At 47.8% G+C, this 26,137-nt stretch overlaps 1 protein-coding gene across 1 annotated transcript in view; it reads left to right on the forward strand.

The window, feature by feature from the left end:
* The first annotated feature begins 200 nt into the window (after window positions 1-200).
* The window catches only part of VANGL1 (VANGL planar cell polarity protein 1), a 46,364-nt gene continuing 20,427 nt past the window's right edge, over window positions 201-26,137 (forward strand). The window contains exons 1-4 of the mRNA XM_014266424.3: window positions 201-359; window positions 8,161-8,452; window positions 10,205-10,331; window positions 13,541-14,148. Coding sequence (XP_014121899.1) covers window positions 8,370-8,452; window positions 10,205-10,331; window positions 13,541-14,148 — 818 coding nt within the window. The 5' untranslated portion in view covers window positions 201-359; window positions 8,161-8,369. The remainder of the gene's footprint in view (window positions 360-8,160; window positions 8,453-10,204; window positions 10,332-13,540; window positions 14,149-26,137) is intronic.

Here is a 26,137-nt window from a genome sequence, read left to right on the forward strand (position 1 = left end):
CCTGAGGTGCGGAGGAGGCTGAACTACGGGGAGAGGTTCAAGCGTCAAATGAGGCCTCGGGGCTGAGTAGCGGGTCCCACACAGCCCCACCAGGTGCGGCTGCAGCAGGACCCGGCTCCGAGGAATTCGCTGCCGGAGCCTCAGGTACCGTGAGGGCGGCCGCTGCCAGGGCAGGCGAGCCTCGCCCGGGGGCGGTGGCTCCGGCGGGGGAGGGACAGACTGCGGGGCGGTGCCGGGCACAGGAAGCGGAAAGCGGCAGCAGCGACGGCGGCCGCCGCCGGGGAAGGTGGCGGGGATCGGCGCGGCGGCGGAGGGTCGGGTCGGTGCCGGCAGCAGCATGGGACGGCCGCGGGAGGGAGGTGAGTCCGTCCATCCGCCCGTCTGTCTGTGCGGGGGGGGGGGCGATGCCGCTGCCCCCACCACGCCCTCCCGCCGCCGGGACCCCCGTGCTGGGGCGGCGGGAGCGGCGGTGTGGCAGCCTCCGGCTCCCGCGCCCGGCCGCAGGGTCCGTGCCCGGCCGGCGGTGCTGCTGAGGGCCCCGGCGGTGCCCGCTGCGGGGCCAGCCCGCCGCGTCCCGCTGCGCTGCCCTGCCCGGCGCTTTCCGCGCTGCGCGCTCGTTCCCGTGCCTGGGCGATGGTGGAAGGCGGGCGGGGGCCTCCCTCCTGCCGGCCAGGGCTCAGCCTGCCCGCCGCGAGGCTGCGGGGGCGGCGGGTCCGCGGTCTCGGCATCCCGGGAGAAGGCGCCCGGTGCCGGCGAGGGCCGTGGGCGCAGCAGCGCTTTGCTGCCGAGCCTCGCCCTGCAAGGAGCCGTGCGCTGTGGGTGCGAGAGGCTCCGCGCTGCTGTGAATGCTCTGCCGGCGGTGCCTTGCCTGCCCACGGCGTGTGGAACAAACTGCTCTGTGTTTGGGCTCATCCCGCTGGGCAGTGCGGGAGGGGGAGCAGGAGTGACGGGAACGAGAGCTGCTGCGGAATAACACAGGGGGTTTGGTTTTTTATTCAGAAGGTTGTCAAGGTGGTGAACTGACTCTCTTATGCCGAGGGTTGAACTCTTTGAATTGCAGAGTTGGTGAAAGCTTAAGTGACTTGATGGCAGGGTTTTCGATCTGAGGAGGCAGCTGGGCGATTCTGTGGCTCTTTGGAGCAGTGGGATTTTTTTGACCCCGAGTTTGTCAGTAATGAACTGCCCACAAGATCTATAAAGAGTTAAGAAATGGAGTCACGCTGGCTGGAAGTGCAAATTAGGATGTTATGAAGTATGTTCTGTGATATCATTGCCTGTGAGCTCAGCCTGACTTCAAGGAGGAGAGTTGTGGAGAAGGGAGCTTCAGCAGTGCTTTGCCACCTTTGAAAAGCTTCGTTCTGACCATGCTTGGCTCTTTTCCCTCACTGGGGTTTGGCTGTTTAGCTGGCCACAGCTACGAGGCCAGTGTTGGCTCAGTGATCACTACAGTTGTTAATTTTGAAAAATAAATGTGAATGGAGTCTTGTAGAAAACCTCCTTTAAAAATGTTCCCTATAGCTGAAATTTTGGAACAATCCCAGGCTGTACTGGAACCAGCCAGGCAAATATCTAACTGCTCCCAGCCACTGACCAGCAGCTCCCAGTGGTTGCTTCTGGCCTTTTGGTTTTGGTTTGCAGTGGCAGTTGTTCCTGGTGGCTGTTGTCTTATGGATATGTGCACCTGGAGAGGGCTTCCTGTCATTGTGAGACTGGGATACAGTGCTAGGACAATACAGTACTAGGACAACAGTACCACAACGCTGCAGTTGTACTAGCAGAACTGCGTGTTGTGTTGCTGTAGCCTGCCTTGCTTACACCCCCACCTCTTGCAACCAAAGCAAGGGATGGTGTCAGAAATGTGACTTTGCTGCTGCAGGGCTTGTGCTGCTGTGTGGGGAGCTGGGAGGCAGACCTGAGTGGAGATATGTGATGTCCAGTTCTGCCGGTGGGAAATAGTGAGCTCCTGTTTCTCCATGTCTGGTACCGTTGCTTGGAAGAAGAAAATGAACCCGTGTCAAAACAATCTTAGTACTTCCTCATTAGCCTGTATGTCAGGATTTTCTGACTTGGGTCAAATTAAAAATCAATGGTTATTTCCTCTGGGGTCAACACCTTTGCCCTCTCTCCTTGCAAGGGCAGAATGGTATTGGACTTGTACAGATTTGAGCATGAGGGAGATGTAGACAGACTCCATTCTGTGGAGTCCCACTGTGCTGTGTCCTGGGAATTTTCTCAGGGTCTGTAGACTTCTTTTTTGTTCTAAATTTAAATAGAAAATGCTGGCAGATATGAAGTGTGTTAAAGAAGGGAATGCTCTTTCAGTAGAGAAACCTTTTCCAGTTCATACCTTTTAATGCTAACTCAGGATCTAAGTGCTATGGCTAAAAGCAAGTACTGAAAATGAGGTATAGGTACTGCTGTTGGGATAGGCAGAGTCAGTGTTGTCTTGTAAGACACTTTTCCCTGTTTGTTTTGTTTTAAATGTCAATATGGAAAACTGAATTCCTGTGCACAGTCCTAGGTGCCCTGGTGTCCTTAGTTGAGGCCACACTGCCTTGTGCCCCACTGCATGGCTCTGGGGTTAAGGGGAGCACTGGAAGATCTGGCAGCATGGAACAGACCCATGAGTGAGGAAGCACAAGCTTTCACCAGTCTGACAGGATGGCACTGAGGTGTACTTTGCATGATTGAGTCTCAAATGCTCATCGTGCTTCAGAAGCCTGGATAGCCCAGATGTGCCTCTTGGAGTGGGCAGAGGACATCCTCCAGGGAAGTGCTTCACAGATGGGCCCCATGTAGAGAACTTCCAGCTGTGTAACAGGGAGACAAGAGGCTGAGGGTCACTGCTTGGAAACTCTGCTCACTTGAATGGTGGTTTTGCCTGGGTATTTCTCTTGTCAGTTGCTGTGTTTTCAGACCTGTGTTGCTGCATGTTCTGATTAAACAGTGGATTGCTTCAATGAACCAAGTGGCTTTTCCTTCTGAAATACCCATGTCATGGACTAATGGTTTTCAGCTTTGGGGCTGGAAATTCCAGGGGATCTGTGAAATCGTTCTGAGGAGCCTCTGAGAAGCAAAAGAAAAGAGAACCTATTGCTAAAGGGCTTGAATTTGTTGATTACTAAACGGAGTTTTTTAGAATGAGGGGCTTGCAAATCAAGAGCCTCCACCATACAGTAAAAGCCATGGTTTAGTTATATATATATATATATAAAATATATATGGCCAAAATTGACCTTATTTAATGACATGCAAAACTAAATACAAATATTTTAGAAAAACCTTGTTTCCCAAAGCTCACTGCCCGTTAAATCTGGAAGTCTTGGCTCTGCGAGTAGATGAGCATGGATGAACTTATGTGCTTCTAGATCAAGTTGCTGGACTGGGGCCTGCTCAGGAAATTCAAAAGCAAGAGGTTCCTGTGGCATTGCTCATAGGTCTTACTATGTCTGCAGTTGAAGTTACGCAACTTGTCGTTTTCCTGAAGTGAATAATGGGAATGTGCTGCAGCAGTACTGTGCAGCCGGGCCAATGCTGGAGTTGGAAAAGCTTCCTCACTGCTTAGCTGTCTTAATTGTTTTTACTTTTGAACCCTCAGCGCTTGAGGTTCGGTGTGTTTGATTTGCAAAGCTCTTCGTTTCACTAAATGAAGGAAAAAAAGATTTCTCAGTGCAATAGCTCGTGGGCATCCATTACCCCACAGACAGCTGGTGCTGTTTAACAAGTGAGGCTGGCGGCGTTTGGAGCTGCATTCTGCGCACATCCTCACGGACACTTGTGGCTGCTTTGCGCTCCAGATGGCACTTCCAAATACACACAACTTCATGAACTGACTGGTAAACCAACTCTAATTGATTGCAAGTTTTAAACAGAGCAAGATTCAAACTGTGCAAAGATTTCAAAGATGAGTTGCTCTGGAGTTATTTGTCTCAACTTCACAGGGGAAAATCCATTGGGAAAGCATGGGATGTAAAGGGAGCTGTTGTTTGCGTTTGCCCTCTTTGATTTAAAGATGTAACTCGCTCTTTTAAATTTCTCTTGGGCTGGGAGCCAAACTGCTCTCCCTTGAAGACGATCACAAAGCAAACTTCATTGGAAATAGGACTGGGCTTCCAGTGTGGAAAATAGCAATTCAAAAGAACTCTTTTTGAGATTTATGAGCGTATGAAAAGAGGGAGTTACAATGAGTTGTGTAGCTGCGTAGAAACTGTAATTACAGTGATCTCTGGGGTATTCAGGGGTAGCTACATTTCTTCACTGTCATGCGGGGTGTGGCAGTCCTCCTTGCCAGCACAGGGTCCCAAAATTTACTTCGTGTGCCCTTATCATTGTTTTCCATCTAGTACTTGGCTTCTTTCTGTCATCATTGAATAGGGGAAAGGCAGAGTGAGAGTGCTGGCCTACTGGGAGCAAAGTTCTGGGTGTACAGTTTATACAACTGTCGTGGTGGAGCAGAGGAGGCATTCCCACCTCCCCTCTAGCTGTTCGCTTGTGCTGCTATTCACCCTGATGTTGGTTTTGATGTTTTGAGCTGTGCTGTGAACTAGGTCACGGAAAGGATCCAAGACAAAAGCGTGGCAGGGGGGCAAAAAAGGGATTTTTTGTTTTGTTTTCCAGCAGTGCTGTTTGCTTGCTGAGAATTGTGTTGACACAACCGAGAGTGGTGAACCGTGGTGCGGAGGTGGAAGCTACTTACACCAGCTTTCTTGTCAACGCTGAAATACTGTGCAACTGTACCCTTAGGCCAACAGGGCTTTGTTTCATGCAGGGCCAGAAGCTCTGCAAACAGACCATGCCTTCAGCAGAGTCCTGCAAGATGTAATGATCATTTGTGAAGCCATTTCAATTGGCTGTGTTGTACTCTGAATTCAGGCTCTTTTGTGAAGGGATGAGGCCCCAGATGATGGGGCTGCTGCTTTAAGCAGAACACTTGTCCTTGCCCAGAGGGGTAGGGTAGGAATCATCATTAGCAGTGATTTAGTAGTGGAGGTGCGTGAAGACTGTGCTCAGTTTGGATATGGTTGTGTTATGAAGGACACGGGGCAGCTTGTCTTCTCTAGGTCTCCTCAGGCTCTGGTAGTGACCACTCTTGGGTTGGTGGCTAGTCCAGTGTTGACTTCAGTCTATGCTATTGGAAGAACTCCAACCCAGAGGTGTAGTTTAGCTTGTTAACTGTATTTTGGTCCCTTCCTTACCTCCTCCACAGTAGTTTCAGAAGCTTTTGTGGTGTCAGGCTGCCCTGCCTTCCTGCTGCGAGGCAGACCAGGAGGTGGGTAAGTGGCTTGGCATGGCTATGGGGAGTGCGTGTTTGGGCTGTGCCCCTCCCTCCTTGGCTGGGAGTGGTGTCTATCTAGCAATCCAGGCTACCCTCTGTTGGACAAGTCTAGGAAGCCTTCTTGACAATCATTCTCAGTTGGGCACCAGGCAAAGCCAGTGGTCTTCTGCTTTTTGCAGCTGAGTTCGGGCAGATGTATTTTGTTCTTGGCTGGCCCGTGAGTGCCTCGACAGGAAGATTATTTAGCCACTGGTGTGTCCTGCAGTTGGGGCAAGGAGGAGGTGCAGAGTCCCTGAGTTCATCCTAGAATCCTTTAGGTTGGGAAATATCTCTGAGATTACTGCTTTTGACGGTGATCCAGGAGACTTGATGGTTTTTGGGGGCCGCCTTGTTGACTTTTCACAGAGCTGTGTCAAAACCGTTGCTCTTGCTTACACAGAAAGGGAAAGTTGGCATGATCCAGCCTGCCCTGATGTTCCTGTGTTGGTCTTTTCTGCCTGGTGCCCAAACACTGCTTTGCTTCACTCACTATCAAATGGGCACTGCTTGTTCATGGTACCTGCCCAGGCAGCCTGTGCATTTCCACAGCAGCCTCTGCCTGCAGAAATGTTCCCAGAGGCCTCCAGAGAAGTATGGTCCTGTGCTGATGGGGTGAGAGGGGCCAAAATATGAGCTCTATTCCTAGTCCCTGCCTCAGGTCTGGTTCTTTTACCTGGGATATGGGGGAAAATTCTTCTATGTGGTTAGAGGAAAAGGGTGAGAGTTTATACTTTCCTAGAGGGCTAGAAAAATACGTAACCTTTACTGATATATGCCAGCAGCTCTCCTTGCCTTTCCTTTTCCTATAATGCAGTGATATGTATCTGTAAAGGTAATGGCTGTTCTCAAAGGGACTCCAGTAACATCACAGTGGTTCAGGACTACAATAACTTGTCACCTTTTGTTCAACTGAGGGTGTTTCTGGTCCGTGGTGCCTAATGACTGTAAAGTCCTGTGTAGCCATCTCCTCATCGTGCTTTTTGAACACAGGGGGTCGTGGCCTCATCTCCATTTATCAGAGGAAGACAGACAGAGAGAAAGGATTTTTCTGTGTTGCCTAGCAGGACAGTAGAGGTAAAAATCAGCTTTAATGAGCCTATTGCTGGAGCAGTAAGGTACAGGCTGTGTGCAAATCCAGGGAGTTAACGAGTGTTAACATCACATCCTGGGCTGGGGGATTTTTTTTCTTGTTACAGTAATGATGCCATTTTCCAAACTGTGCTGTGCCTTGGCTTTGTTTAACTGTATTTGAATCCATCCTCATTCCTTTCCTCCTGAAACCGGGCCTTATGGTCCCATCCTTAATTTGTCCTTTTCGTATTCTCTGAGTTACAATGTGCTCTTAGAGCTTGGGAATCCTGTACACAGGAGGTCCCCCTGCCTTCCAGGAGCCCTGGAAAGCGCAAGTGTTTTGCAAATACTTGCAGCTCTGGATGCAGTGGGGGTGCTGCTTTACTTTGTTGCAGATTGCACCTCCAGCCAAGGAACCCTGTGGGGAAGAGGCTTGGTTCTTTGGCAGCGCTTGCTTGTGGCAGAGCTCTGCTCTGCTGCGAGCCTCTGTGGAGGTGTTAGTGGAGGAATCTTATGGCTCGCAAGAATAGTTGGCCAAAGCAGGATTTCTGTTGTTGTCCCTCTGTCTTTGGGGAAGGAGAGGGATGAAAGCAGTGGTTGCCTTTTTTTATTGCTAACAGCTTCAAAAACTGCTGTGAGCAGAAAATTACAGAGGAATCTAATTTAAAGTGCTCTTTTGCCCACTCTGAAAGCATGGCATGGCTTCAGTGCTGTGTTGGCTGGAGGCAGCATTTGCCTGGGCAGAAGGCGTGTGAGAGTGCTCCTGTGTGCCACAGGAGTGCTGGGCTGTGCCAAGGTTCCTCTGTCCATAGCTGCAACCCTTCCCTCTTCCCTATTTGCATGTGTTTCCCCAAACCGGCGATCAGCTCCTTAACGCCCCTCCTTTCCATGACTCTTCTCACCTAAGGCAGGATGTGGATTTGGAAAGTGGGATGATGTCTACCCTTCCTTCCCACAGGGCTGGGGGTTTTGACATGTTGCTGTTGGGAATTGTTCTAATGTTGCCCTGCTCCGAAAAGCATGACCCTCTTCTGACCTTTAAAGATGTGACTTCAGCTACTGTTTCAAGTGGAAGTACATTGTAAAAGTGTGGCCCATATAAGCTAGACGTGATCTCTAATCGACTCTCCCCAGTGTTATTAGTATGTGTATATATAGAGATGATTTTTAATAAAATGGAATTCTTCAAGGCCCGAATTAGCTTCTGGAGACAAAGGTTACAAAGCGAGGGAGGTGTTCACAGTGCCATTGATTGTACAGTAACTAATGCCTGTATAATGGGCACACCTTGCAGTTAAGAAAACAGAGCAGGCTCAGACATGGTGGGCTGATTCTCTCCAGCATTTCTCCTAGGGAAGTTGCCCCCACCCCTTCCCCCTGTAAATAAGCTGTAATGCTGCTGTTCTGAAGGGGGGGTTATTTGGCCTGTGTCACGCAGGACAAGAGATGTGGTGTCGAAGCCAAGCCCGGCCATTTTTCTGTGGGTGAATTTTGGTATGTAAGGCTGCTGTGCCTTCTCCAAGTCACTGTCCCTACCAGGTGACCTAGACTGTCTCTTCCAGCTTTTTAGATGAATGGGCTAAACTCTGCAAAACAGATGCACTGAATTCATTTAAAGCTCTTCAAATGCATATATTTCACTAGATCAGAAAGAGAGGCTGAGCAGGACAGGCTTGATGAGTGTGATATGTGGCCAGAGTGAGGGAATTCCTGCAGCAGGGATGATGTCTTGCTTTGCTTAGAGTGCACTTCCATGCCTGTTTCTCGTTTCTTAGGTCAATCGTGAGAAGCCTAGCACCCTCCCTCCCCTCCCCTCTGATCAGATTCCTTTTAAGTGAAGCTCACTCAGTCTCTGAGGACCAGATCTCACCGATGACTGGGAAGCAAAGAGTACCCAGGAAAGCACTTTTACCACGGACTCCACCTCAGGAGCACCAGGAACTCATCTTCTGAATAAAATCTGTGCCCCTTCCGTGCACACCCGATGTCTGCTGCGATGGATACAGAATCAACATATTCGGGATACTCCCACTACTCAGGTCACTCCAAAAAAGCTCACAGACAAGGGTAAGGAAATCTTTGTTTTTAATTGCTTACTGCCCTAAGTTAGGATATGTCCTATGGGGAAAAAAAACTATAAGCCAGGATAAAATTGGTGAACCCAGATGTCTGGAGAAGATAGATGTGGAAAGTCCTCGTGGGGAACAAACACATTGAGGAGACTTGAAGCTGCCAATTCATTGATATTGAGCCTGTTGGGTGCATGCTGGGGTTATGTGTGGCCAAAAAGATTGGGATAGTGCCAGCAGAAAGAAAAGATTACCTAACTCCCCTCTTAAGGGGTGAGGGACAAGTACAGTATCTGAGGAGAAGACATGTTAGACTTCCTAAATTGATAATTGCTAGTTGTCTTCTGATGCCATTTCTTTATTCTGTAATAATAAGGTTTCCTGCCTCTCCCCACCCTCCTCCAGCCTACTCTGTTAATGGTGTGTTGAGGTTTTTTTAAATAGAATTTGAGTGGTACTTGAGTCGGCAACAAGTCCTTTATCAGCGTTGATTGGATTAGAAGTCAGGCTTTTCTGAACTTGAATAGCAAGTCCTTTCTGTTGTGGTAGTTCAACAGCCTGAAAACCCCTCTGCTCTGAAACTTTTGGAAGAGTTTTCTTTTCTTTTTTTTCCCCTACACTATACTTAGTTTTACATGTAAAATATGTGCCACTTACTGTTTGCAACTTATTACTGAGCTGGTCCAAAATAATTTTGCAATTCGGAAGCAATTACCCTGTGTGGTTGGAAGAAGAATTCTTCCATGAAGTCTCTTTGCTCACAGTCCAGTTACTGAGTAAAACATGTCTTGTTTGCCTTTTTTCCCTTCTTTAGCATCCAACCTCCAATACAGATTGCCCTTTTAAACTTAGAATGCTATGTGGAAAGATGCCTTCAGAGTTCCAAAAACAACATAAAAATCCCAGAGCCCTTAAACTGGAAAAAGTGTCATTCCCCTGAAACCTTTGGGCTTTGGTAATTGCAAGAGAGAGGCAGAGCTGGGATCCTCATGTGTTAAGCCAGTCCCTGAGCACAGTGAGGGTTTCCAGTGCAAAGGCTGCTTTCCTGTCCATGTGGGAACGGGGAGGAAAGCATTGGTGGGCAGATTGGTGGGGCTTAATTCATCTTGAGATTTTCTCAGATGAGAAGCTGTGAGGTCTGCAAGGGTGCTCTGGAAATAAAGACTGGCCTTGTACCCTTGATGTTCTTGCTTTCTTTGTGAGAGGTTAACTTGAGGTTATTAACCAGTGGAAATAAACTTCACCAATTGTCCTACAATGTTAAGGTCACAGATGACAAGACTCTGCTTTGCAGGAACTAAAGCTCTATTGATTAATTCCTTGTGTTAACTGGGCATGTCCCTGCAAGACACTTTCTTGTAGGTGGAGAACTGTGTAGACCAGTAAATTCCAAATGGAATTGCCAGTTGTTTGGAGCATGCAGGCTTTCCTTTCAAGCACAACACTGATGGAAGATGTTTTAAGGTGGTGGGCATGGATCCCTGCCCTCCCCTCTGCTGTCACTGAGGGGGTGGTCTGTCCCAGCCCCCAGGCTGTCAGCTTCTTTGGGCAAAGTCCCTTTCCACCTCCTCCAGAGCTTGTATTGTCGCAGCCTGAGTCTGTGTTGATCGAGAGAAGGACAAGCTTGTCCGATCTAATGCTTGGGGCACCTGTTGCAAGTAGAGGTGCAGCACCAGCTCTGCATGGAGCTGGTAACATGCTCCATGGAGTAACTGGTAACATTGTTCTCCTCCTCCTCTGTTTGAAAAAGGAGCCGGGACAGACACAAATCTCCCCGAAGCAAAGACGGCAGTCGGTCGGAGAAGTCCGTCACTATCCAGACGCCTCCTGCGGAGCCGCTGCTCGGGAATGATGCCTCCCGGGCAGAGGAGGGCCAGGTAAGGAGGGCTGCGAACAAACCTGCAGGGTGTGTGGTGGGACAGGGCCGGGGGCTTGCTGCCGCATGAGAAGGAAGAATTGGGAATTCTTTCTTTCTTATGAGAAGAAGGAATTGCTTGCAAGCTGTTTAGTAAAGAGTCATGGCTTATGGGTGCCCTTTGCTCATGCATACAGCCGAGGTCTCAGTCTCTCTGTCTTGTTCTGAGGGTGCTGTTTCTGACAGCACCAGTGTTGATGTGACAACTCCTTGAGTGCTACTTTGACTCTCTCTCCAGAGTGTCATCGTCCAGGCTCTATAACAAACATCTGTCTCACTGTGCATTATTCAGGTCAGCCCTTTCAGCTGTATATGTATTTCAGTTTTTATCCAGGATTTGCTACAGGTAATCTTGTAAAGGGCATTACAACCAGGATTCCAACCGGGAAAGGAATCAAGAGATGTGAAACTAGTGTGAAATAACTGTGAAGGAGGGTGGACTCAGAAAAGCTAGTACATTAACAATGGGTTTGGTAAAAACTAGAGTAATGCTGCATTTGGATTGTACCTAGGATGGATCCAGTGCTCTGCTCTAGCAGGTGATGTAAAGGTGCATATTCATTTTCAAGCAATGCCTGGCGCTGCAAGGCCTAGAATGCAGGATGCTTCAGTACCTCCTGGGCTGGATTTGGGGTTTGTTAATCCTTGGCTGTGGGGTTCCACTTCTGTCTTTACCAAAAAAAAAAAAATCAGTATGCAGCTTCCAGCCAAACTGTGTAACAGTATTTGTGTACCTAGGGGTGTGCTCATTTCATGTCCTGTAATTTGGTATTTTGTAATCAGTTGCTTCTTTTCATGAGTCCCAGCTGTTTCTAAAGGCGCTGGTGAATTCCTAAGTCCTTGTTTTCATGCAGCCCTCCTCAATTAAAACCAAAGCTAAATAAGTTGATGTGTGAGCCAGACTTTTCTCCTAGGGAGCAGAGTGACCTCAGTTAGATCCAAAAGCCATGTACCACTAAAGATTTAGCCTCGTATTTCCTCTCCTGTGAGGAGAGGCTGTGACAGGTGGGGTTGTTCAGCCTGGAGAAGAGAAGGCTCTGAGGTGACCTTATTTTGTGGCCTTTCAGTATCTGAAAGGAGCCTACAGGAGAGCCAGAGAGGGACTTTTTACAAGGGCATGCAGTGATAGGACAAGGAGGAATGGCTTTAAACTGAAAGGGGGTAGATGAAGATTGGATATTAGGAAGAAGTTATTTGCTGTGAGGGTGGTGAGGCCCTGGAACAGATTGCACAGAGAGGTTGTGGCTGCCCCATCCCTGGAAATGTTCCAAGGCTGCATTAGATGGGGCTTTGAGCAACCTGGTCTAGTGGAAGATGACCCTGCCTGTGGCAGAAGGGTTGGAACTGGATGATCTTTAAAGTCCCTTTCAACCCAAAGCATTTTCTAGGTCTCTGGTTCCAAATAAATGTGCAATTTTTTGCATTAGGCTGTAGTCCACTCGTTCAAGTGGCAAGAGTTGTAAGGGCTAAACTGTGACTAGGGTTGCCTGTTGTCTTCTGGGATGTAGCCTTAAGCTGCCCTGGTGTTCCTGTCTCTTCTCTTTTCTGCACAATTTTGCAGCTCATCAAACGGAGGAAACTATGCAGAGCTACTTAATGCATAAACATAAAATAGTTGAAATGCTTGAATTGCAGAGGTGCTGTTAAAGAGTACAATGTGGCAGGAATGTGCTGCTTTTCAGGACATGCTACAATGCAGATCTCTTCCGGGGCCTCTGCTTTGGTGAGAAGTGACTCAAACCCCCCTCATATTAATTCAAGATGCTGACTATTTGTGGTTGGTCTGTCTCAAAACCCTACTGCTCTAGGCATGGGAGGTATTCATGTCTTGGAGTGCTTTAGAAGTTAAATCCATGGAGTTGGGAGTTGTTCCAAGTAGTTCTGCTGCTTCAGTCTAGTCCTTTCCCAAAGACTCTTTCCTTTAGCACTTAAAAAGAAGTGAATAAAGGTTTAATATTATGCCTGTCTCTTTCAAATAAGTTGTTTTGGTCAGCGTGTGCAGTTGGAGAAGTCTGAGGGAAGTTGTAAATCCTATTAATGCCACGGGCTGCAGGAAGATATTCTTAGGAAGAAAAGCAAAAATGTGGTTCTGAATGAGTATTGTGGCTATAAAGGTGCCAGGTGCCAAGCAGCAGAGCCACATGCATTGCCACTCTTTGGCATGCATTTGTGGGAAGCATCAGGAGCCTCCATGTGCATGAGTCACCCCAGCAGCAGCTGTGAGTCAAATCCATACATGTCAGTGTAGCTCTTTGGCTGTGCCAGCAGCTGGAGGGAGCAATTGGAGGCATTGTAGCATGGGAAAACCAATGCAGACTTTGTCTGATGTTAGCTAGGGAAGAAATGAGACTTTCAGAGCACGTAATGTAATCTGAAACTTGCCAGCATGGTGACTGTATTTCAGGTAAGCCTCTTTGTGAGTAAGTGGCTTCTGACAATGGCCTGGATTGTAGTACCAGAGCTACTTGGCAGTCCAAGATCCTCTAAACTTAAAAGCCCCATACCTGAAAATATCCTCTGTGATCACCTGTCATGTGTTGGTTTAACGAAAGTTTTATTAGATTGCCAGCTACTGAGGGCAGTGCTACTCTAGAGGAGAATAAAAGACAGTGAAGTGGAGGAACTTGCTGGAGGTGTAGTGGTTGCTTCTATTACGGATGGAAAAATAATGTGTGAACATGTTTTTGATTGTGTAACAACAACAACTGGCTTGAAACGCTGAAATGAAAATTTCCCTTCCAGGTGCTTTTGTGGTGCACTTGCACTGCAGAATTTGTGGGCTGGAAGAATACTAGTCCTTGCCCTGGACATGGGAACTGGTTATTACTACAGTTTCCAAGACTTATGTCATGTAACTCGTTAAACGTGCTGGAAGAAGAACCTCTAGGGATACAGTGAGTGGCACAGCAAGCAGAGCTACCTGCTCTGCAGTTATGGACTTTTGGCACCTAATGTTTATAGTCACTGGTTTGGACAAGTTGCTGTTGTTCCCAAACCTTTACTAATTGTCAGGGTTGATTATTCTCTACGTTTAAGGTGTTGATTTTGCTGTATATTTTTTCTGGAACTTAAGACTGTCATAGCAGTCTTTCCAGGCAAGAAAAATAGAGCATCTGGAAGGAGTAGCCTGATTGTTTCAGTGTTATTTCTATTTATCTCTCCCTCCTTCAGGATGACAACTGGGGTGAGACCACGACGGCAATCACAGGCACCTCTGAGCACAGTATTTCCCAGGAGGACATTGCCCGGATCAGTAAGGATCTGGAAGACAGCGTTGGGTTGGACTGCAAACGTTACCTGGGCTTAACAGTGGCAGCTGTTCTCGGACTCCTAGTCTTCCTTACCCCCATTGCCTTCATTCTGTTACCCCAGATCCTGTGGCGAGATGATCTGGAGCCGTGTGGCACTGTGTGTGAGGGACTGTTCATCTCTGTGGCGTTCAAACTCCTCATTCTCCTGATCGGGACCTGGGCTCTTTTCTTCCGCCAGCCCAAGGCAGACCTACCCAGGGTGTTTGTGTTCCGGGCCCTTCTGCTGGTCCTCATCTTCCTCTTTGTGTTCTCCTACTGGCTCTTCTACGGCGTTCGCATCTTGGACTCGAAGGACACCAACTACCAAGGGATAGTGCAGTACGCCGTGTCCCTGGTGGATGCCCTGCTCTTCATCCACTACCTGGCCATCGTGCTGCTGGAGCTGCGGCAGCTGCAGCCCATGTTCACCGTCAAGGTGGTGCGCTCCACGGACGGAGAGTCGCGATACTACAGCTTGGGACACCTCAGGTGGGTGCACGCCCCTGGGGTCTGTGGGTGCATATAAGTGTGGCTCAGCTGCTGTGTTTGAGTCTGTGTCGTTGCTGGTTCCTGAATCTTCCCCCAGAATTCCAGAGTCCCTCTGAAGTTACCAAACTGAATCTCTCTGCCTCCTCTCTGAGTGTGGGAGAGGCTGTATCTGCCTCAGAGGAGTCCTGGGCATTTCAGTAAATCAGAAAAGCTGATGTCATAACTTTGGGATGGTCAATAGCCTGATGAGGTCTTTAAGATCCTTGTCTGGGCTTCTTTCCTTGTCTCCTTACTGGAGGAAAGTGCAGAGCTCTCCTTGTGTAGTTGGGGCTGCCTTGCGCATTTTGATTGTAGGGGCCAGCCACTGCTTGGGGAGCTGCCCTTCAGGCTGTGCAGAGCATTACTGCTCAGAGAGCCCTGACAGCAGGCCAGGCCATGTGGCAGGAGCTGAAGGTTTTATGGCACGATGCTCTTTTTGCCATTAGGTATGGATTAGTTTGCTGGATTGGATGTACCTGGGAGTGTTTGGGACCCATAGGTATGACACAAACATGCTGCTTCCACCCTCCTGCTGGCATTAGTGCTTCCCTCAGCAATGGTACAAAAAAGGACAGGTGTCTGAATTGCCTTAGTTCCTGTGTCCTGCAAAGCTCTCCAGAAATCCCTTAGTTCCTGTGTCCTGTGAAGCTGGCAGCTGAGCTCTGGAGATGATTCCCCAGGCTGAATGTGCACTTAAACATCTGTTCAGTTTATCCTGTCCAGACCCCAATGGCATGTGTATCTGTGGCAGATGAAGAGATTAGCATCTGCTGGTTTAAGTGGATGTAGGAGCAGTCTCCTGCAGCCATTAGCTTAGCAGTGGAATTGCTTTGAAGCAGATTTAGTGGCTGAAGCTGAAGTCAGGGAGTTTTCTCCTGGGTAAAGAAGAACTTGAGGCCTGTTGGGTGACGTAGGTCTGGACTCTGCTTTGTTTTCTTTCTCTATAAAATATGAAGGTGAGAGCCCTTGGAAGTGCACCAATTGACTTAATTAAATGTCTCTTCCAGGATTTCAAAAATCTCTTGGTTTTCTTGTGAAATCATTCTTTTTAGCTTAATTGCTCTGTAGTCTGTGATTCAGCATAACCTATATGATGAGAGAGATGGAAAGATGACTACCAGAGTTTCCCTGTGCTACAGTATTGTGCCTTGAGGTGTGATGAGGCAGTTCAATCATAAGTGAATTCAGCAGAGAAAGTTTGGTATGTGTCTGTATTTACCCATATGTACACACACAGGAGATTTGGTAGGAGAGAGTTTGCTTGGTGGTAGATTGTGGGTTTGTGCTCAGAGAAATGGAGATCCTACACCTGCCAAAGTCTGCATGTCTAACTTGCCATTGGAGGAAAGAATTTGCTTGAGAATCAAGGCCTGAATATTTAAAAGTGCATGTGTTAGAAGCAGTGTTTTCTCCCAACTCTTTCTTTGCAGCAGGGTTTTGAAATGTATTGGGTGATGCTAAGGCAGTAACGAGTTGTAAAACTTAGGATAAAATCTGAGATGTATGAAAACTTGTGACTTCTTGTTTGTTGGCAAGCTGATTTCAGTTTTGTTTGGTACATTGAATGCAGGCTGTGCAGCACGTGGATGCTCCAGTGTCTTGTGTTACAGAAGAGACTCATCAAGCGTGTCTGGTAGTGCTAAACTAGTGTTGCTTTTTCCTTTGTTTGACAGATGAGCATAATGTGTACTGACATGTGTTTTGAAAGCTGTGTGTCTTTCCATATTTACTGCTACAAAGGTAAAGCTGTAGGTTTGATCAGGGGCTGGGTGTCTCCCAGCTAAGGAAGAGTTTGTCCTCTCTGTGTGTTACTTGTGTGTAAGAGCTTCTGATCTTCAAAAAGAGTGTGGCTCCAATGTGACAAACTGTGTAAAAAGCGAATATAGATAATATCTCCTTCAGCTTCTAAGGGCCTAGGATTGTGAGATGTTTGTGAAAAATGAAAAAAAAAAAGAGAACTTGATCATCTTCATGGCATAATTTTGCAGAGTTTTCATTAAGGTCTTGTCATGCTTGTTGAGAATTGTAGGTCAGGTTCACAAGGTGCTGCCTTCTGCCCCTGATTCTCTGGCTGAGGTGTGAGGCTAGAGTGGGAGGTTGGTTGATGGCAGAATGTGAAGACATGCAAGGACAGTGTGGATTTCGGGAAGGCTGGAGCAGCAGCCTTGTGGGTGTGCTGGGGAGGTGTTCTAACTGTGCTGCAGTAGGCACGTACCACTGGCTGCTGCCTTTGGACTCCTTTTGCCTCCATGCATGCTTGCCTCATCCTAACACTTTTAAAGGGGTCTTGGAGAGGTTTTGAGCTGCCACTGGAAGGAAGCAGCTTGCTTTTACAGATATAGCAATCTGACTGTCTCCTGAAATCAAAACCTTTTGTCTCTTTATGCTCTCAGATATCTTAAAAGTTTTGATGACAAACAATCCATGGAGTCTATCTTTCTCTGCAGTCTAGTGTGCTCTGGAGAAAAGTGGTGAGAAGAAGGACTTGAGACATCTAAGATTGTTCAGTGTTGCTTCTTGGAGTGGTTCTGGATGTTTTTAATCACAGCAAAATTGTTGATATCACCCTTTTTAATCCAAGATAGAATCTTTCCAATTCTAGGTCTTTTCTGGTGAGGCAGAGGGAGCTGCTATGTAAGTATGAGAGCAGCTTGTTTTCTGGGGGAGAAGGGAAGAAAACAATAGCTCAGCCGCCCTTCTGGCAAGCTGTGTTTTTGCAAGGCAGGGTACAGACAGGATTTTCCACCCTCCTTGGCTGCAGATGCAGTAAAGAAGCTGGAAGTGCTGAGTTAGGTATTCCACTCCACCCCTGAGAGCCCTAGGTCCAGGAGGGTAAGCATATTTGGGACTAGTTCCCCAAATTCATATTATAATCAGCCTATTAATAGGCTGTCTTGGTCCCACCCCCAGCACTTTGGCTTTAACTTTTCTTCTGGGAGACTTGACTGCCAAAACGAACGTTCCCTTTGGCGTTGATTCAGGAGCTTGGAGGGGGGAGGTAAAAATTAAAGAGGAGTCTTGATGAGTGTGGTGCCAAGTCTCAGCTCACTGACTGCTCTGCTGCTCCTGGTAGGAAGGGTTGCCACTCTGGGAAAATGCTTTCTGGTGGGGTGTGTGGATAAAGAGCAGGGAGCATCAGAGATGCAGGAAAGGTCAAGCCTAGGAAAATGCAAGAGGTTGGGTGGGAATGGTGCTGAGACTCTGAAAGCAACAACAAAGGGAAACAAAGGTGGGGGAGCACAACAGTAGATAACTTCTCAGTTGAAAGGCCAATACTTTTTCAAGTGGAGGCTAGGATTTGCAGCTTTGGTTTTTGCCTATGAATTGGGATGCTGATGACACTTGTCATCCAGCATTGGGTGCTGTCTTTATGGCTCAGAAACTGTGCAGGAAGAATCTTGCTGGAGAAACCCTTCCTTTCCTGTAGTTAGGGTGCTAACCATATTGCCTTCTTATCCAGTGAATGCTCTTTCCCACCCTAGAGCTTTGCTAGTCTAGACAGCTCAAGAAAATTAATGTCTTGTAATACACATGGTAATTACTGGTCTTTCATATAGACTGGATGTTGGGCTGCACTGTAGTTAGTTTGGGTTTTCTGACGCTAGAAATGTTTGAGAATGGGTCCTTCTCTCTTTTGCTCATCCTTGCAGCAGGTATGTGAGGAGCAGGGCTGTGATAGTTCATCTTGTGTTGGGCTGTTTAAAGGAGCTGGAGTTTCAGGCTTCTTTTCTGTCTGTGGTGGTTTTCCCCAGCTGGCAGGTAAGTACCACACAGCCCCTCACTCACACCTTGCTCTGTAGGATGGGGGTGAGAGTCAGCAAAAAGGTAAAATCTGTGGGTTAAGAACAGTTGAATATTTTAATTAATGTATAATATAATACTAATTATAATGACATTGATAATAGTTACTGTAATGAGGGAGGGGGGGAAGGGAACTAAAACCTGAGGAATGCAAGTGATGCTCAATACAGTTTCTCTCCACCCACTGACTGATGCCCAGCCTGTTCCCAGGCAGCAATTGGTGGCTCCTGGCCAGCTGTCCTCACCACAGTTGATACACCCAGCATGATGATCTGTGGTATGGAATATCCCCTTGGCCAGTTTGGGCCAGCTGTCCTGGCTGTGCTCCCTCCCAGCTTCTTGTGCAACTTCTCACTGGATGGCAGAGCATGGGAAAATGAAAAGACCTTGACTTAGAGTAATCAGTGCTTAGCAACAACCCAAACATCAGTTTACTAGGAAGAAAAGTAATGCAATCCTGGAGAAACCCAGGACACTGTCCTCTCTGGTGTGGCCTTGCCGTTGTGAACCAGGTGGCTAGGAAGCTGATGGGGAAGCCTGTAACAAAAGGTTTTGGGTTTTGCAGATAGCTGTGAGCTGGTCAGCGTTCTGTTGTAAACTTGATACTCAGAAGTAGCAGTTCTGCATGGTAAAAGTGTGCTTGAACATTCCCTGTACCCTTGTTACCCATCTCCATTTGCATGGATGTTTGCTGAACTGTGGTTTAAAAATTAAATTAAACTGTGGTTTAAAAATAAAGGGAAAAGCTGTTTCCTCAAAACAAGTACCTGTCTCTGAAAACCCAGTACCTTCCCTGCAGGAATTATCCATACCTTACTGAGAGACCTGGTGGCTTGCACACACACACAAGAGAAAGGAGGTGCAGACATGCTCTGTGGAAGGGGATCACATTCAGTCTGTCTCCCAGCTGCTCTGGGTGTTTGTTGGACCTGTTGCTTATAAAGCTGGTCTGTAGGTTGTCAGTATTTACTGATTAATCTGCTGAGTGCTCTCTTGTCAGGCATTCCTTGGTGCCACTGGTACTTTGTTCACTACTGAGGGAGCGTGTGGAAGGCTAAGGAGTGGGAATAGGCTTCTCCATATTCCAGCCTGCATTTGTAAACCCTGACATCTGATCTTGTTGCTCAAATATACCTCCCCATATCAAGGGTGCTAATGAAGAGCAAGAGGTCAGCATTTGAACTGTACAGTGTCCTCTTGTCTGGAGTTGTGTCAACTCTTATGCTGTTTTAAAATCTTTTTACTCCTCACAAGGAAAGCTTCTATGGAATATAGACACCTTGGTTTCTGTTTCTAGCATGGCTGTAACCATGGGATTAGGCAGTTGGATCTCTTCCCTGAGCAAGAGCTGCTGGAATCTTGCTCCTTTCTGGCCAAGGACTGAGCCTACACATACACTTCTGGGATATTCCTGTTTCCAGCAGGGCAGTCAGAAGGGACTGCAGGACAAGCATTGGTGCACCACAGTGCAGTGCTCTCCCTGCCGAGCTAAATCCTGCTGGAGACACTCCAGTCTTTTCCTTCTCCCCTGTGTGCATTTTGTTTGGTCTGTGTTCCCAGGGACCTGAGGAATTACACTGACCCTGCTTTCTCCTTGGGGTTCCTTCAACCTCACCATCTTCTGTAGTGGTGCATGCTGATGAAACAGATTCAGCTGATGAGTTTTTACCTTGTTCTGTAGCAAAATGTATTATTAACTATCCTGCTGCTTTGATTGCAGGAACTTGCTGGAACAGCTTGTTACACAGACTTTGCAGACCAGCTCTGTTGCCAGAGCCTCCAGCCTGTGTGAAATTAGCCTTGTTCTTGAATTTGTTTTCCCTGTCCTGAAATCTGTACAGGGTGTCCTGGTACCCATTTGTGTGATTTTCTCCTGCCCATCACCAAACGGGATGAGCACAAGCATTGATGAGTCTCCCCTCCCAAGAAGTTTTGGGATAGCCGGCTAAATGAGTGTTAATTGCATCTGCAAGTATGAAGCTCCTAGGGAGACTGAGGGGTCTCCTCTAGAGCAGCTTCTTTAGCACCAAGAGGTGTCAGACTTGTGACCCCCCCAACCCAGTGTCTCTGCAGCAGCACTTCACAAAACTGCTTTTACCACCACCTTTTTGCAAGTCATCATCTCTGCAACTTCTTGCAGCTCATCTGGGCTGCTTTTCCATGCTCCCAGTCCTGAAAGTGCTGAACTTTGTTCTCAGTGGGCAGCTGAGCATTAGCACCTTTCAAACACCCCATGCCATGAAGTAGTCATGGAGTAGGGAAGAAAGCTCTGACTTGTGGATGAACTGTTAATGACCTATGTAGGAAGAGATTTTCAGCCACATTCTTAACCATTTTTAGTCACAGGCCATACTTTCCCTCTCTGCCTGTATCTGCTGCCTGGCCTCTGGAGGATGGTGCTGCAGAGATATGATTGCTCTAGCCAGGAGGGTACGCTTGGAATTGCAGAAGGAAATTTTCCAGTAGCCTCTGGGAAAAAAAAAAAAAGTGGTGTTCCCTGCTGAGTAGGGAGCAGTCTCCTTTGATGTTCCAGATGAGTTATGGGAATGGTGCCTTGTTCTGTTTTACAAGGGTCTGTTTGGTGGTGCAAGGGCTGTGCTGCCCGCAGTGTTCAGCTGGGACTTATGGCATGGGTCACAGCAACACCTCATTAGGAGGCTGCTTGTTTGTGACAGAAGTAAACAGCAAGCTCCAGGTACTCCTCATTAGAGGTTAGGGGAAGTCTAGGATGGACTGTAAGTATTGACAACTGCACAACTTGTCTGGGAGTTTCTGATGTGGTAAAGTCTGTCTCTGAATCTGTGGAGGGTGTGCTTTTCTGAAAGGAGCATGTTTTCCTAGCCTCTTACCTCTCTGCACACAGTTGCCAGATTTCACATATGACTTTTCATATGGAACAGCTTCTCATTTTGATAAAGGGGAGAGACCTGGGTGAACTGAAGTGCCCACATCTTTCCAGCCTTCTCTCCTCCCTGCCTTGATCTTGATCCCTGATCACCCCCAGCACCCTCTGTGCACACACCATTGAGTGTGAGCTGACTGGCCCAGACACCAGGCCAGGTACCAGTTTTATCTGTGCTTCTGCAGATGCACCAGCAGCCAGGGCAAGTGGTGCACGCTGATTGTTATACCCTGGAGCAGTCTTGCATTTTTGGAATACTTAATACTTTAAAAGTTTACGAGCCCACTTGCAGGTGAAGTGCCCGCTGTCAATTATTAACCCACATGGCCAGTACAATGTTACTTGCTCCCTGGTGAGGAGCTGCTCGTCTTTCTCAAAGAGAAGGTGTGGAGGAAATGCCATTGGGTTCATCTGCAGGGATTTCCTTTCTTGTTGGCTTGTCTTTCAAAACCAACACTGTCCAGAAGTCCAAGAACAGTATGCACTCCAGCCTACCCTGTACTTAGGGGGTTTGTTGTGGAATTTGTGTTCCACCGCAGTCTGTGCCCTCTGAAGTGTCTGTGTGTACCACCCACAGAGACAGATGGCCTCCCTAAGCTGCTGAACAAATTCTGTGGCCATGAAGGTACTTTTATCTTCGAATGCTGCAAAAAAAAAAAAAATCCACCCCCTCAACCCTTGACGGTCTGTTTCTTGTGGTGAATGATGAAATACAAACATTCTGCAAAGAAGTGAGCTGTGTGCCCTTTGGGGGAAAAGAGGAGGCTCACGTTTTGCAAAGACAACAAGGAATTGTGAATTTACAGTTCTCATATAGCACAAGTAAAGTCCAATAAATATGGAAGCTAATTCCTGACTCTACCCTGAAGAAGTAAGGAAAAGTTAACAGGGAGCTCTGTGGTAGTAATAGAATTAAAAAAAAAATTATATATTCATGGCTATAAAATTGAGAGCACTATTTTCACTTGTAACTTGATTGCCCCTCCAGTACAAGTTTAAATGAACTTCAGTGCTTAAATTTCTTTTGTTCAGTGTAGGTCAAGTGGGGACATCAGCTGACAATGTGGGGAGAGCTATTCTCTGGCTGACAGGAAAACAGATTCTTGGCACAGCAGTAAGGACCTTGGCTGTGGTTTGGAGCTTCAGGCTGCTGACTCTGGCTTGTGTTCCTCTAGTCCTGGTAGAAGGTTATCTGCATCCTTGCTGGGGCTGGATTTTTTCTCTCAGCTTGGAGCTGCAGGTCATGTCCCTGTGGCCCCAGTGTTGTTTGTAGGGTTGCTGAGTGCTGGTTATAAAATCAGGTGGCCCTTGCTTGTGCAAAGCGTGCTGGGGTGGAGCTTTGATGGATGCTGTGTGGCGGAGGGATGCTGTGCAGGGCAGACTGGGCTGTGGTCTGAGAGCTGAAACCCCTTTGTGTGCAAAGGTCTGTTAGTGGCTCTAACATGGATGCTGCCTCTTCAGGCCTGTCTGTGTGGCTTGCAGGAGAACAACATTCCCAGGTGTTTTTAGAGGAGCCCTAGAGCAAGTTAAAGCTGCTCTTTTGACTCAAAAGACACCCTCATTCAAGGTCCTGACACGTTAATCCCATCCCTACCTGGGAATGAAAGAAGAGATGGTTCTCTTTCCTGAGAGAGCATCTGACCAGGCAGCTGTAGGATCAAGAGCTGAACGCTGATGTTTCATGGCTGCAGCATCTAAATGTAAAGTCCTATTACAGCACTGGAGTTTCACTGCCAGTAGAAGCTTTGAACACTTTGTTATTTCCTTGGAATTAAAGCTGTACTTCTTAGCTTTGACTTAAAAGAAACACCCTAAATCAGCAACTAACCTCTTCTCCCACCCTCAAAAAAGCTACTAACAAAAAGCCCCACCCTTAGTTACTTCATCACTATTCATGTAGCTTGCAGAGTTTCTTGGCTAAAGACTGGCCTTATTTGAAGGATGAACAGGCTTTAAATTATCTTGTTTAAATGCAGACTCTTACAAACTTCTTGCCATACCTGCCAGTTCCTGCATATACATTTTTTCATTTGAAGCTCAGACTAATCAGAGACATAGCGTGTGTGTGCTGGGAGGAGGAGATGCATCACTGTCGTGGATGATACTGGTACCAGGAACTGGAAATGGTAACCCAGGTCCCATATGTTCCCAACTTCTCCAGGGTTCCTGGGTGCTTGAGCAGGACACAGGCTGGAAGCTGATGGGTGCCCTGTTGCTCAGGGCTTGGGGGTGTCTGGTATTTCATCCCTTGTGTCTGCACTAAGTGCCTGTCTCAGCCCACCCTTGCATGCAGGGTGATCTCATGATCTTGCTCCTAACTCCTGTGTTCACAAGGTAAAGCACACCTTGGTATTGTTCTGTCCCCCTGACGTGTTTGAAACTCCCTAAATCCTAAATACAATCTCAAGTGTGTAGAAACTTTTGAAAGAGGTTACACCTCCCTCAGAAATACTCAGTATATCCCTCAATTACATAAATGTTTGATCATAGCTCTGCATCACTTCTTAAGCTAATGCTGCTGCACAAAAAAATCCTGTCAACAGCCTGATCCTTCCTCACCCCTCCCAAAGAAATATTGTCTAGTTGCACAGCAATGCACTGGTGGAATTGGGGAACTGGTAATTGATATCTCTGTTGTCCATGTAGCTTCGCAGTTTGTGTGTGTATTTTTCTGCTTGGGTTATTTTGCTCAGCCTAATTTCTGCAGTCTTCTTAACCACCCTCGTGGTGTTTAATGGTTGTAAAGGCTCGTGGTGGCAGAGGAAAGGTTTAGTGGAGCTGAGGGAAAGATGCAGGATAGAATTTTCTCATGGCTGCAGACTGACATTCAACTTATCATTGACCACAACCTCCAGGTCCCTTTCTGTGGCACTGCTGTCCAGCACCTCATTCCCCAGTCTGTCTGTACATCCAGAATTGCCCCATCCCACGTGCAGAATCTGTCACTTTCCCTTGTGGAACTTCACATTGGTTGGTAGCTGCCCAGCCCTGTAATTTGCCCAGATCTCTCTGCAGGGCCTAACTGCCTTCAAGGGCATCAGCTGTTCCTCCCAGTTTTGTATCTGCAGAATTGCTTAGTATCCCTTCCATAAATGTCCAAGGCACTTAGGAAGATGTTGAAGAGCATGGGGCCGAGGATGGAGCCCTGTAACCCCACTAGTGACAGGTCTCCAGTCTGGTGTCACCCCATTGACTGTAACCCTTTGTGCCTGACCCAGTTGCTCACCTATCCCATGATGTGTTTATCCAGCTGAATGCTGGATATCTTGTCCAGTGGGATCCTGTGAGAGACAATCTCAAAGCTTTACTGAAGTCCAAAAAGATGACACCAACTGGTTTCCCTTGATCAACTACCTGGGCTACCTTGTCATGAAAGGAAAGGAAGTTTGATAAGCAGGACTCTCCTCTCATGAAGCTGTGCTGGCTGTGAGTGGTGACTGTGTTGTCATCACACTTTCAGTTTTTTTTCAATACCTCCTGGAATAATCTTCTCCCTCGCCTTACCGGGCACTGAAGTGACGCTGAGTGGCCTGTAGTATCTGGGATCTTCCTTCCTGCCTTTCTTGAAAATCAGGAGAGTGACTGCTCAAAAATCCTCAAGAGAGGCTTGGCAATGACATCAGCCAGCCCTTTGAGGAGTATTGCATGAAACCCATCAGGCCCCATAGATTCCTGCAGTCTGTGGGAGCCCTTCTTGGTGGGGCACTGCTCTGTCTGCAGGTTTGCTCCTCTGCTGAGCCTTGGAGAAAGGAGAGTCTCCGAGTCCTTGCTTCTCCTCCCCAGTCCATCTGACCTACAGGAGACCAGCCTTGGGCCAAGCATGAGGGTTTGGTCTGGAGCACCTCAGGTCGTGTCCTTGAAGATTCAGAGCTGGACATGGTGCACAAATGGATGGCAGCTTACTTCTGTGGATTTGGTTTGTAGTCATATCTCCAGCTGTGAGACTGGACTTTGTAAATTATTATCTTGGGTCATGCAGGTCTCCTTCCACAGGGCTCATTGGCCTCAATAATCTGCTCAGCTGTCCAAATGTGAGACTGGCTTCAGCAGTGTCCCTGACTCTCTCAAATTAGTCATGGGTCTGTGTCGAATTGGGTGTGGACAAGTGGATCCCTTTGGACTCCTGGCAGCTGGATGCAACACCTACAGTGCCTGAGGAAGCCAACTTCTCCCTTCTTTGTCAACACCTGTGTATTTCTGGGGTGCCTGTGTCTACCATGCTGTGCAGGTTTGTGGGAAAGCTCAGCAGCAGTTTCTTCCCATCACCTTTTCACTTAAGTTGTCCCCTTTGTGTTCTTCTCTCACTGCTTTCCTTCCCAAGCTGCCCATTTGCTCAATAGATGAAGAAAGCCTTTCTCAGTTTTGGCTCTACTTTAGTGGGAGCAGACAATAGCTGGTGGTTTGCTTGTGGATTTTTCTCACGAATAAGCAGGATAGTACTCTCATTAGCTCCTGGAGGATACCCTCACCACCTGGCAAAACCATATCATGGAGACAAATGTTTGGTGTGCTAGCAGCACTCTTGGAAAACCCCTTTCCAAGCTTTAGCTCCTGGATGCAGTAGCTGCTGCTCTCCAGGTCCAGTTAAACTGCTAGTGGCTCCTGAGGGTGCTGGATGGGGCTTGAGGTGTGGATGTCTGGCCAGGTGTTGTTTTGGTTTGCTGCAGGTGTCTGGGACATAGCAGATACATGGCAGGGCACGGGCAGCTCCTTTGCCTCTCATGTTTCTTGTCTGTGTTGCAGCAGACCCTGGAGCAATGAGATGCTGGTGGCAAGTGTTCTCTTTCTGTTTGATGAGAAGGTGGTGTCTTCTCCTGTTTGAAGGTGTTGCATGGCATCAAAGGGAAGTGGGTGTCTAGTTTGAGAGCTGTTGGGGCATCTGCATGTGGTTATTGGTGTCTGAGGAGCTGGCTGAAGTGCAGCCCAAGCTGTGAGTGCCTGAAAGCTGCTGTTGTGCCCTGGCTAATCCATGAACTGTACCATTTGGGTTTAGTGGTTCTGCTAGGTATCTGCATGGTAAGTGCTTGACAACACCTCCCCACACACGCTGCTTCCCTTGGAGAGGTGGTCTTGGATGTGGGCAGTTTGCTTTGGAGCCTGCTCTCCTGGCATCTGGGTCCCTCAGCTTTCTGAGGGAGAAGTTTGTTGCACCACATCTTCAGGCTTTCACAAGCTGCTCTTTCAGCTGCAGCTCCTGAGGCTGTTCTTGTACACTCACCCATCCCTGTGGATGGGCTGAGGCAAATG

Source organism: Zonotrichia albicollis, chromosome 2, assembly GCF_047830755.1.
Source record: "Zonotrichia albicollis isolate bZonAlb1 chromosome 2, bZonAlb1.hap1, whole genome shotgun sequence".
Lineage (NCBI taxonomy): Eukaryota > Metazoa > Chordata > Aves > Passeriformes > Passerellidae > Zonotrichia > Zonotrichia albicollis.